Below are 12913 nucleotides of genomic sequence, written 5' to 3'. Positions count from 1 at the left end.
CCTGTCCTGGCCAGAGAGCAGAGAGCACCTTGCAAAGGCAGGGAATGAACTTGGTCCTGGGAAAGAGGGTGGGGGTGCTCACTCCCAGGTTCCAGAGCTGAAAAGTGCTGGGAAGTCTTTCTGAGCCTCTGTCCCTCCCCCACCTGGTCCCAACCTTCCCTCTGGGCCCCAGTCGCCCAGATGGTCTAAATGGGAAGAAAAGAGGAAAATCCGTATCCAATCTGCTCTATTCAGAGCAATGGGAAGGAATCTGCATCTCAATTTTATCTTTGTGCTGAGCTTGGCTAAGCTTTGCCCCCCAAGTGGTGAGTGATGGGTGGGTGGGAAGATGGCATTGGTGGCCCCGGTGGGGGAGTGAGGGGCACCCCCAGGCCTTCCCCCCACCCTGCTTACCAAACCGCAGACAGAATGCATTCTTTCCTGCTCTTGGTTTCCCCTGTTTCCTCTTCTTTTCTTTCCTTCTCTTTCTCTCCCTCTTTCCCAGGCAGGCAGCCAAGTGGAGATTTTGAATGGCAGCAAGAAGGGAGGGGCCGGGAAGGAGGATCAGCGGCGCACCCTTCCTGAAAGGTCCTCAAGGGCTCCTGGGCTGAGCATGAGGTGGGGACAAAAAGAAGCATCTCTTTCTTTCCCACCCAGCCTGGCCCCTGGCTGTACGGCCAGTGCTGGGGAGTGGGCTGTGGCTGTCAGCGCTCTGGCTGGGGTCTGGACTCTGCCCTGTCTGTGGGCAACCTCTGGAATTTCCGTGTCCACAGCCGCTCAGGACCTGGAAAACTGGCTCCCACAGCCCAAACTCACAGGAGACTGATTTGCAGCAGGAAGTCAGTTTAATAATTTATAGCCAGAAAGTGCTCTCCCTGGTTGGGAAGCCAATTCAGGAAACCAAATTAAACTCCGAAGGCTGCTTGGAGAGTGTGTGGAGTTAGGGCTCTGGAAGGCGCCAGGAGGGCTAGGACTAGTTCTCCTCGAGGGAGGATGGGGTGTGTGCAGTGGTCCACAGCGTGGGCTTCTGCAGCAGACAGTCTTGGGTTCAAATCCCTGCTCTCTTATTAACTGGCACTGGGACCTTGGCCATGGTCCTCAGCCTTGCTAACTTCCGTTTCCTTCTATCAACTGTGAAGGATGATCTTTGAATGATGATCACAAGGTCATCTCTCAGCGATCTTGCCAAATGGCCATGAGGTCTTGCAGGGAAAGAGCTTAGCACAGTACCTGGCACTTCTCAATACACAGCAGCCCTCTTTATGTAAGCCCTCATCCTTAGGGTCATAGGTTGTCTTATCCTTTCCGATTACACCCTTTTTATCAACCAAAAGAAAAGGGGTCCCCGGTCTCTCTTGAGAGGAATTTGAGTGGTCTCCACTGCTGCCCGGATTCCGCTCTGGGACACACCCTCTCCCACGTGGTCCCCCAGTCCCTCCCTGCTTCTGTCCAGGGCCACCGCCTGCAGTTGAGCTGGGGTGTCCTCTGCCGGGTGCCAGCAGGGCTGAGATCCACCGTGCTCCAGGTGTGGGGCTGGGGTCTCTTGGAGCAAGAGGTAACCGCTTCCATTCTCTGAGCTGCCCTGCAGACCAGTGACCTGCTCTAACCCCTTGCTCTTGCTGCCGCGGCCACCCGACTTTCCAAAGCTCAGATCTGACCACATCCTTCCGCTGCCCCAACCACCAACTAGTCCTCCTTTTCAGCAGAAGGAACCCTCCTGATGCTTTAGGTTTTCGTTCAAGTCTCACCAGGTTTTGGCCTCGGTCTTCCTCTCCAGACTCAGCTGCCTCTGCCTGGTTCTCCAGCCTTGCTAGATTATGTGAGGATGGTCCAGGGCCAAGTGCTGTTTGCCATTCCATCATTTTGGAATGCTCTTTGCCCCTGATGGCCAGGGAAGCTCCCCTCTTCTTTCCTTCAAGGAGTTCTCCCTTCTACAGGAGGCATCTTAGGCCTCCAGCCCCTGGCATCCCTTTCTCTTCCCTTTCCCAGGGCACCTTGCACCTGTCTGCAGACCCCCCTCATAATCTGCTTCCTGCTCATCTTCCACTCAGGCCTCCCTCTCCTTTGTAGGACTGTCACCTGCAGGACACTGGGACCCCTTTGTTCATCCCCGTACTGAATCGTTCAGTGAATGAAGGTGGTCTCCAGTGTGGAGTTCAGCTTCTCCCCACCACAGGAAGGTCTGGGCTGTTAGCTGTCCAGCAAGCAGTGGGGGCCACTTTGGGCTCTATGGGGGGGATTCAGTGCTCTCTCTCTCTCTTTCTCTCTTTCACACACACACACACACACACACACACTGCACCCCTGCCCCCCTCATCCTTTGCCCCAGAGAGAAGAGCAAAGGTCCTTCTGTAACTGGGCCTTCCAACAGCTCTGGCCCTGGCCCTCTGCCCTTCCCTTGCTTTCCTTCCCTCACACTCAGCACTTTCATCCCCTCCCCTGGTTGCAGCTAATCTTCCTCCCACTGTCTGTGCTGGGAAAATGAGCCCTGGAGAAGTCCCATGGAAGGCGAGGAGTCCTCAAGGGGGTGCCTGTGCGGGTGTGCGCTCTCTCTCACATACAAGCACATGCATCACACGCCTTCCAGCATGATTAGAGTGACCCCATATCGAGGACCGCAGGGAATTGGGGCAGCAGCGGGAGAGAAGGCAATGATTTGGGAAAATGCTTTCCTTATCACTGATGGTTTCCTAAAATAGCTGGAGTTGGCTGGTGCTACGGGTCCCTTTTCCCCACTCCTCAAGAACCCTACCACAGGGCCAGTGACAAGTGGCTCAGAGACAGGATGAAGTGTAGGCTTTCTGTGCCCCCTTACCTGTCCGACCCCGGGCCCCGGGCCACTGTGTCTATCTGGTGATATATTGCTCCTTAGAGAACGTTCTCCTCTCCTCCATTACACTGTAAGCTCCTTGAAGGCAGAGACCATACTTTTGTCCGGGGTGCTCCCCCTCCCTCACTTCCCCTGTCCATACAGGCACCCGCACATAGTAGGTGTTCAGCTAGTGCTCAGGGAAGTATGGGATAAACGAACGAGTGGATGAACCTGGGAAGACACTTCAGTAACTAGTGAGCGTTTTATGTATACGAATATATTTATACCAGTGGATTTCATAAAGGGCCTACTCTGTGCCAGACTTGGTTCTCAGGCAGGGAACTATAAGCCTTATTTTACAGGTGACAAAACATAGATCTCCACAGGCCTGGTGGCCTCCTGAGCTCAGGACTACAGCCCTCAGGGAGATTGGGGGCCTCTGCTACGCACTGCCTGTGGAGAAATTCCCAGATTATTTTAATGTCAGGTCAGACAAATACACTAGAAATAGAAATTCCTGTTTGTCTGAGGCATATTTGGTTATAGGAATGAAAACCGAACTGTATGGGATAGGAATGGTGTCTGGCTGGTGATAACTGAGACCTGAAGCACAAGGGCTTAAACAGATGGGGAGTGAGTTTTTCAACAACAACAATAATAATAATAGCCAACCCCTGTACTGTGTACTTTAGGGCAGGCGTGATTCTTTTGGGGGGTGGGGAGGGGCCGAGAGAATCTTCAGCAGGCTTCATGCCCAGGGCCAAGCGCCATGCGGGGCTGGATCCCACGACCCTGAGATCAGGACCTAAGCCAAAATCAAGAGTCGGAGGCAGAACCGACTGCTGCACTCAGATGCCCAGGGCAGGTGCCGTTCTAAGCCTCATTCAATCTTCACAACACCTCTCCGAGGTAGGTGTCACTGGTCTCCCCATTTCACAGATAAGGAAACAGGCACAGAAGTGTGATGGGCCAACATCACAGCACCAAGTCTGGAGGTGGGCAGACCAGAGCCGACTGATTCTGTCGACCTCCCAGGTCCCACCTACGCTTCTGCACCACGATCCGTGTCATGGGCTCAGGGAGGCCAATGTAGCCCCGTCCATCCTGGCTGTAGACCACGTGGGGAGCAGGAAACCCTCCTCGAGTCCTTCCCCGAGGGGCCCTCTGACGACTTCCTCACGCATCGCCCTGGCCACCCCTGTCTGGTCTGGTCCACTAGCAGAGGCGTTGAGCAGGGCACCTTGCCCCCCGGCGCCCACCAGTGCAGAGGCTCCTTTCGGAAGGAGCAGGCGAGTGTGCGCACCAGGAGTCCATAGTGTGAGGCGACTCCGGGTCTGACAGGACTCTGGGGGGCTTAAGCAAAAATGGAAGATTTTATGACAAGGATGGGGGAAGTAGGCTCATGGCTCACGGACGTAGGAAGTAGTCAGACCTCAAGAAAGGGCTAGAATTGGGGACCGGAAGTCTGTCAGCATTCCAGAGAGTCTCCACTATCTGACTCCTGTCACGGCTGTCTGTCTTCAGATGGCCATCTCATCGGCTCCCCTCCTCGGCCCACATGACAGACAGAAGAGAGCCACCCCATGGGGCCCACGGGGCTTGTCGCAGTTTCCTCCACAAAGACTGACTTGACCCTGGGGAGGGGTGGGGGTTACACACCCACACTGCCACGGGAGGACATCTGATCGGTCTGTTTGGACCATATGACTATCCTCGGTGCAAGGGGCTATGGTGGGGTGGGGGTGGGTGCGTAAGGCTGCGGGGGGCGCCTACCCCTTTGACCTGTGGATGGAGGGGAGGTAATTTCCAAAGAAGGGGGATTCTCAGGAGTTGGAAAGTCACCCCCCACACACACAAGTGTCTAGCACTCTGCTCACAAAGACCAGTCCCGTAGTGCTCAGTGATGTGGGGATTGACCACTCCTCTCCTTCATTCAGGATGGCACCCTTGCCTCTGGCTGGCATTTGCAAAGCTGCAAGGCCCGGCTTATCGGGCTCTGCCCTGACCATCAGCACCCCACACTCCGGCCCCATTCCTCGCTGCCCTACTCCTTCTGCCCCTCCTTTGCACCCCTCTTAAGGTCTCCTGGCTTCCTTACCAAGGGCAGAGGAGGTCCTTAAAGAGGCCTGTGCAGGTGTCCCTGTGGGATCCCTGAAGTCAGCACCTTGGCCCACACTCGCATTCCTAAGGCTTGGAATGCTCATGAGAATAAAGGCTTTTCCTGTCTCCTCCCTGACTAGCGTTCAGTCTGTCTCTCTCTAGGGGGCTGTCTGGTCTGTGTGCAGTGTGCGTGGCTCTCTCTTCCTCTCTTCCTCCTCCCTCACCTGAGTGGAGCTGATCTGGAATCCAGGTCCTGCCCCCAGCCCTTCCCCACCCCCATTCCTGTGCTTCATTCCGGGCCCTCTGGGCCCTTCCCCTCAGACAGCAGCCGTGCTGTGCTGGGGCCCAGGTGGACCAGGTGATATTAATCTAGTAATTATTGATTCAGGAGGGACTCGGAGGACATATTTACATAAAAACCATAATGTGACTGGAACTTCTGCTGTGGAAATTAGGTACTTTAAGGCCTGGGGCCTGGAGGAAAGGATGGGGCCAGGGGAGGGTTGGGAAAAATGAGGGGAGGGCAGTTGCCATACCACCTTAGGTGAGGGGCTGATGGGGGCAAAGCCCCAGCTAAGGTCTAAAAAGATGATATTTGCCTATGTGTCGAATATCACCAGGGAGATGTTATATCAGTCAGGGTCCCCCCAGGAAACAGATGGCACACTCAAATTGGAAAATGGGAGGACAGTTTAATAAAGGAACTATTTATGAAGGTCTGGGAAGGGGTTTGGGAACCATATGGGCCTGCTCACTGGGCTCTACGCTGCAGCTGATAATCAAGAGGTGGCACCAGCCCCAGGCAAAGGGAGGAGGGGGGAGCCGGCAATTGATGAAACCCGGGGCTTAACTCTGACCTTCTGTTGTGACAGGGGAGGCGGCCGCTCACCCTGCTGCCTCCTTTCTCCCTCCTCCCTCCCATCTCTGCCAGTGCCCCCATTGGCCAAACAGAGGGAACGAGTCCCCTGTTGCAGTCCAGGCACTGAGCAGGGCGGAGGGGACAGAGTAGAGGGACAAATAGAAAGCATCTAGCACAAGTGTTGAAGGGCAAGAGGAAATTCCATAGCAGTGCCAAGCCCCATGCAGCAGGAAAGACCCAGTTTAGCTCTCAGGAATAACACCATGCGAGCGGCCATGTGAAAATCACTCCAGGGAGTATGCCTGGGCCAAACCTCCCTCCTGGTGGGTTTCCGCTAAGAGGGATGGCCAAGCTCTCCCGGGGAGGAACAGAGAGTTCCACGTTGGAACCCCGAGGCTGAGGGGAACATGGAGGTGCTCTAGGGACCAATGCCCCATGGGATGCGGGATGGGACAGGGTAAGGGCAAAGGGGGCTCTGCCGGGTCCACAGTCCCCAGAGTCACTGGGGGATTTCCTTGAAGCCTCGAAGCAACACAATGACAGGTGTTAGCCCATCTCACACGCATGTGAGGAAACAGGCAGGAAGAAAATCATCCTGCTCTTGTTTTCCAGACCCGGAGTGAGGTAACGGCAATAGGAAGGGAAGAGAGAGGAGGGGTTAGGAGCAAAGGGTCTTAGAGCAGGAAGGACCCCCAGGGGCCTCTAGTCCCTGCAGAGGTTTGTCAGAATCACCTTTGGAATCACTCACCTGTCAGCCCCAGGACCCCACCCCCAGTGCAAGAGATTCTGATTTGCTCCCACCTCCAGCCTGGACTCCCTGATCTAGTTCAACCTTGTATTTCACAGATGAGGAAAGTGACCCCAAGGAGGTCACTCAGTGGGTTAGGGACCTGCGAGGGATGTGGTGTCAGCAAGGCTTGGTGATGGGCCAGGGGAGGAGAGAGGTGGGAGCTGATTCAGAAGGTCTGAATCAGGCTCCAGAGGAACTGTTGTGCTCCCCCACATTAGACATTTTAGGAAACTAAAACTAGGTCTTTAGGGGTGTCTGGGTGGCTCAGTCGGTTAGGCATCTGCCTTCTGCTCGGTTCATGATCCCGGGGTCCTGGGATTGAGCCCCATGTTGGGCTCTGTGCTCAGCGGGGAGTCTGTTTTGCTGTCTCCCTCTGCCGCTCCCTCCCCCACTTCTGCGCTTGCTCTCTCTCTCTCTAATAAATAAATAAAATCTTAAAAAAAGTAAAAAATAAAAGGTCTTTAAATTTTTTATTGAATGGGTAATATTAAACATATTTAATAATCAAAAGTGAAAATAATATAAAAAGGTATATATTGAATAGAAGCCTCTATCATGATTTTGCTACTCGTAGGTAACCTGCTTTATAATTAGTTTGGGTTTATTTTTCCAGTGCATGTTAATGCTAATACAAGCACATATAAATATATATTCTTATTTCTACCCTCTTTTTTTTTTTACACAAAAGTTTGCATGCTATTATACTGCTCTGCATTGTGGGGTTTTTTTTTTCACTTAATATACCTGGAGCTTTCTCCCTATCAAAATCTAGAGAAAAATCCCCCTTCTTTTCTAGAGCTGCATAGTATTCCATTACAAATATATGCCACAGCTTATGTAAGCGGTGTCCAGTGGCGAGATATTTGGTCATTTCCCTGTCTCGTGTTATTTCAAAGAATGCCCCAAGGGATCATCTTGTGCATAAATCACTTTGCATGTGTGCAGGTGCCTCTTTAGTCTATTTTTGCTTCTCCACGATCTGTGGTGAAGGAGCAGGTTTTACATTTCAATTTACAATCTGTCGCAGATGGATACTTACATAAAATTCAATAAAAGTGAATTACTGGAGAAGTGAATTGACAAAAAAAACTAAGAAAACTACAAACCCCCAAATTTTATTAGATCCAATAGACATAAAAATTACTCTGTCACATTACCATAAAGGTTTTTAAACACTCCCTCTCAAGTCTCTGCGTTTATCCTACCACAGAGTCGTCACAGGTTGTGGATGGTCACTGATCCGTGGACCACACTTTGAGTAGCACAGGTTAAGACTCCCAGAGATTAGGTCAAAGAGTACACGCCTCTGCCGTTTTGCCAGACTCCTCTCCGTGGTGGTTGTACCATTCTGCACAGTGGTATCTATGAACATGCCCCCTTTTCCAGAGCCTCGCCAAGAGGGTCATCTAACTTAGATTTTTGCTAAAGTGATAGGTGAACAGTGCTTACCTCCATCTAAGTTTTAATTTGCGTTGCTCTTATTATATTTTTTAAAGATTTTATCCATTCGTTTGAGAGAGAAAGGACAGAGAGAGCACAAGCAAAGGGGAGAGGCAGAGGGAGAATCAGACTCCCCGCTGAGCAGGGAGCCTGATGCGGGCCTCGATCCCGGGACCCCAGGATCATGACCTGAGCTGAAGGCAGATGCTTAACCATCTGAGCCACCCAGGCACCCCTGTGTTGCTCTTATTATGAGTGAAAATGGGGTCATTCGTATTTTTAAGACCTGTTTGTATTTATATTCTTTGCCCATTTTTCTAAAGGATTGTTGATCTTTTCCCTCTTGATCCCCAGGAATTATTTATATGTTAGGAATATTAGCCCTTTGTCTGTGATATGTATTGCAAATATTTTTTCCAGTTTGTCATTTACCTTTTTGATTTTGCTTGGTGTTCATTTCGGGGGGGAGAGGAGTCATGCAGAAGTTTGGGGTTTTATGTAGTTAAATTTGTCAATATTTTCTTTAACAGCTTCTGGATTTTGAGTCATGGCTCTCTATTCCAAGGTCATAAAGAATTCTGCCCACATTTTCTTCAAGTATTTTTATGGTTTTATTCTTAACACCTAAATCTTGTATCCAGTTGGAATATTCCCTAGCACAAGGTGTGGGTTATGGATCCAAATTTATCTTTTTACAGATGGCTACCTGCTTGTCCCAGCTCCACTTATTAAAACCCGTAGGTACCACCTTTATCATTAAAACTAATTTTAAGCCATTTAGGATCATAATAGAAAAAGCTCTATAATTTGTCAGTTTTTATCCAGAATACCATTACAAGGGAAATTAGCTCTCAAGATATGATCTATAACTTTGTGTTACGAGAGCAAGGTAAACTGTAAGTCACATAAGTAAAACTATAAATTTATTTACGCCAACAAACCAGCCGAGCCCCGGGAGACTGCTCACAACCATGGAGGAAGCGGGGGAGAAGTCGGCGCGGTTGAAGGAGCGCGTGGTGAGGTTGAGTATTTGCCTTGCAGATCTTCCCCAGCCTGCTTCCAGGAGCTAGGACTGCAGAGGGGCCCAGCATGGTGTTCCCGGGACCCCCGGCTGTCACCCTGTTGCCGCCCAGCCTCACACTGCTGGTGTTCCACCTGTCCTGCTCCCAGGATGTCGCCACCGATGCCAGCAGTGAGCAGAAGCTGTGCGCCCTGAGGGAGCACCCCACTGTGACCTTTGCAGGTGAGAGCCGCTTCCCACTCGCTCCTGTTTCGCCGTGCCTGGGTCTTGAGGACTTAGGTCTGGACTCGGCAGGGTCTCCGGCTGTCGGAAGTCCCAGATGTTGCCCTGGGGATAGATGTAAGCAGGTTGGGCAGCCATGGGCCGGAGGGCTCTGATTCGAGTCTCCAGTTTATTTAAGCTTTCATCCGTGTTCACCTGGGGGAGGAGGGCACCTTTCTCTGGGATTCCTGCTAGAAGTGGGGGTGTGGGTGCCCTGGGTGGAGTGGGCAAGGGTTCGTTGGCCATCTCAGCTCTAGCTCCTCTGGAAGCGTGAGCTCTGTTTCGTAGCTCCCCTGGGAGGCATAATGGAGATGACTCACTCTTTGGAAGTGCCTGGAGATCTCTGGAAACTTCCTGCTGCTCTAAGACAGTTGCAGGGATGCCTGTCTTCGGGGCCCTGGGAACCCACAGGGAAGGGGGTCTTGATGACTAATAACTCCCTTTGTCTGTCAAGGGAGGGCATGAGATGTCCTATTAAAGTATTTCCCAAACTGGGATTTGTGAATCACTGGACATATTCTGAGGGGTCTGTAAATTCCCAGTAAGAGTTTCTAAAATTAATATATATATTCGATGATAATCTAAATCCAAAACAAAACACAAATACTGGAGCATCCCGGATGTTCTCCCGTGACCTGGTGGCCAGTTTGGGGCTCCCTGGTGGGGCCATGATCACGTCAACACTTCCGGATCCATCACCTGCACGGCAGGTCACACTGGAATCTGCGGATGTAGCTTCAGGGGTCCCCAGGTTCTTAAGTCTGATAAACACCTGCCGAATTTCCACATCACAATAACCCTGGCAGGGAGGTAGGGCAAGGATGGTCAATCTCCTTTAACAAATGGGAGGGCTGAGGTATAGAGGTTTGGAGAATCTTGTCAGGGGTAGGCCTTAACGTCGGGCATCCAAGTGCTCTTTCTAGTCCCCCTGGCAGAGTGATGGGCGCTCCACCTTCAGGTCCCCTGGGCAGGAGGATGAGAAGCCGTCCTCTGGGATTCCACACAGCTAATCGAGAGGGGCAAGATGGAAACCAGAGCAGAAAAATAAATGCAAGACTCTGAGGCTGGCATGGGATTTGGGGGGGCGGGAGGGGTGGTATGGATAAGAGTTGGGGGTGGCAAGGTGGGGAGGCTGGGGTAGTTTAGAAGTGCGGGATTCCCAGCTGTGGGCTGGCTCCTGTCTCGGGGAGGAGAATTTGCAGCTGTCTTCTGAGTTCAGTGCTGTCTTGTTTGAGCTGGGATCCAAGGCTTTGAAGGCTTAAGTGGATTAAAGTAAATTAGCAATGTCCTTAAGCCTACAAAACACGCGTACACTCTCAGACTTCTGATGGCTCCCAGAGTTCTGGTGGCTGTCACTGAAGGGAAGGACCAAGTAGGGGATGGAAGTGGTGGGATTCTGAGGGCTGTCCTCTTGTTGGACGACCTGTGGCAGCTCCTGATGAACCATTTCCTCTCAGGGGACTTGCTAGGGGACACAGTTGGCCTGGCTGATTCTGGGGGCAGGGACAAGGGAAGGAGAGCCTGGGAATCCTGTCCCGTCCCCCACCCCCTCGCCCCGCCCCGCCAGGCTGGTCTGTACTGGAGCGAACTGGGGAGGGAGTGGGGGGTAGTAGAGAGGTGGAAGGTGTGTTCCTTGAGTGCCTGGCTTCCTTGACACCATTTTTTTTTCCTTGACACCATTTTTAATCTGCAGGTGTGTATCACTTGAATGAAACTAACTTCCTGCCCACCCTCTTTCTGAATGGAGGAATGAGGCTCTGATTGACATAGAGTAACTAAGGAATCCCCTTCACCCCAGCAAGCAGAGATGGTCCATCATCCTAGACTGACAGCCCTGGAGAGAAGCATCATCTCTGCTTTTCCTCCCCAGCTTTCCTGGCCTGCCCTCAACCCACCCAGTTCTCTACTCTGACAGCTTTGAGTTTTCCTATCCATTCACCAAATTTTTTATTGAGCCCTATTGTCAATTTTTTATTGACACCAGGGACAGAGCTGGGTGCTGTGGGACTTCAGAGGAGAGTGAGAGTTCACTTTGGGTACTCGAATATCTCTTGTTCCTTAGAGGTCACTCCCCTTGGTTCCCCAGCGCAGCTGGTCCTGGACCAGGACTGGATGTCTTGTCTCCTCACATCTTTCAGTACTGCTGAGCACACAACGAGGGACTCAATTCATGTTAGGTGACTGACTGTGTTCTGGGTGGTGCTGCATTCCAGAGAAGTTCCCACATGACCCAGGCCAGTGCCAACCCCTAGCTTCCAGGATCCCCTCGGATGTTACATTTTATTTCTGACTGATCAGTAGGCTTCCAGCCCTGTAGCTGTGAGCTTCCTTCTCCTCCGACACCTGACTGATCTGTGAGTCACCCCTAAATACCCTAGAGAAACTGCTGGTTGCAAAATCTGACAGGCATTTTTCCATTTCGTAAGGTTAAATTTTCTCCTACGGGTTTTTTTAAGGGGGGCCCACCTGTGTTTGTCTTTGGCCTGCACGTTCTTCCTCCTGTCACAGCGTGGCATTTCTAGGAGGCAGGGAGAAGCCAGTATGGAGTTAACACTGACAGTGGTTAATCCACAAAGTGGGTAATTGAATTGACTGTAATTAAAATCACAGGCGCGTCATGGAGAACGTCATTTTTCTCTCAAAGTCGCCGTCCAAAGCCTTCACTGCACACGGAGCTCTCGGAACGTGCTTGGTGTTTTAAAGACAGCCTTCCCTCTGGTCCTGTTTGCCTGTTTAATAAGAGGAAGCTGGCTCCCTTCCCGAGACCGCTCCCCCAGGATCAATGTGCTGCACCCGCCTGCATCTCTCCCCCCCTCGCCCCTTTCCCCTTGCCCTTGTCGGTGGTCCCTTTGGGGCTAGGGGAGAGGGACAGAAACTGGAAGTGGCTGCCACCCTCCACTCCTACCCCTGCCCCTCCCTCGCATTGCCAGCCATCCCCCCTCCTGCCCTGTTTCGTCTTCCCTTCCCCTCCCTGCCCCAGGAAAGGGCCTGAGTGAAGACCGGGCTGAGCAGCCCCCAGACGGAGTGTCTCCGGGCTTGCTGCACACCAGTCACCCCCCTTCCCCTGTTCAGCTGTCCACATCTGGAAGGTCCCCTCCGGAGAGGAAGAAGAGAACTGAAGTGTGACCCAGTTGCTACTGTTGGGGAGCACTCAGTCTGATGGGCAGGCAAGCCCCTCATATTCCCCCCCACACACAGAAAACAGACTTGAGCACATTCAGAGTGACAAAAACATACAGTGTGAATGGAACAGACAAGGTAGAGAGAATATGGAACAAAATAAAATCAGGGTGGGAGATTATAATCCAGGAAGTTTTCCTGGAGGAGGAGGACCCTTGGCTTAGTCTCTAAGGTAGTATACTATTCTGCCAGGATTTCTGAGGGTGGCCCTGAGGTCAACTAAAAACCCAGCCTACCCGACTCCAGATCTACTCCTTATATCGATATTGCTCAGATGCCACTAACCTGTAGTCACCTGCTGAGGGCAGAGGCAGACCCAAGGGGTTTGCTACATTTTGCTGCAGAGTTTCTTTCTTCTTTTTTTTTAGTCATGCATATCACAGTTTTCTGAAAAACATCCAACTCACAAAACCTCGAGTTCTCCAGGGAGCGATTAAGTGTTTGCCTATCGTGCAGAAATGAAGGGCTGCT

General features: G+C 51.9%; 1 protein-coding gene across 3 annotated transcripts in view; it reads left to right on the top strand.

Annotated features, from left to right (window-relative positions):
- The window catches only part of SEMA5B (semaphorin 5B), a 117804-nt gene that overhangs the window by 68249 nt on the left and 36642 nt on the right, over window positions 1-12913 (top strand). For all 3 annotated transcript variants that reach the window (XM_032406691.1, XM_032406690.1, XM_032406689.1), the window contains exon 2: window positions 9022-9223. In XM_032406691.1, coding sequence (XP_032262582.1) covers window positions 9070-9223 — 154 coding nt within the window. In that variant the 5' untranslated portion in view covers window positions 9022-9069. The remainder of the gene's footprint in view (window positions 1-9021; window positions 9224-12913) is intronic.

This window comes from Phoca vitulina, unplaced genomic scaffold (assembly GCF_004348235.1).
Source record: "Phoca vitulina isolate PV1807 unplaced genomic scaffold, GSC_HSeal_1.0 scaffold8, whole genome shotgun sequence".
In the NCBI taxonomy this organism is placed as follows: domain Eukaryota; kingdom Metazoa; phylum Chordata; class Mammalia; order Carnivora; family Phocidae; genus Phoca; species Phoca vitulina.
This window is presented reverse-complemented; position numbering and strand designations above follow the sequence as displayed.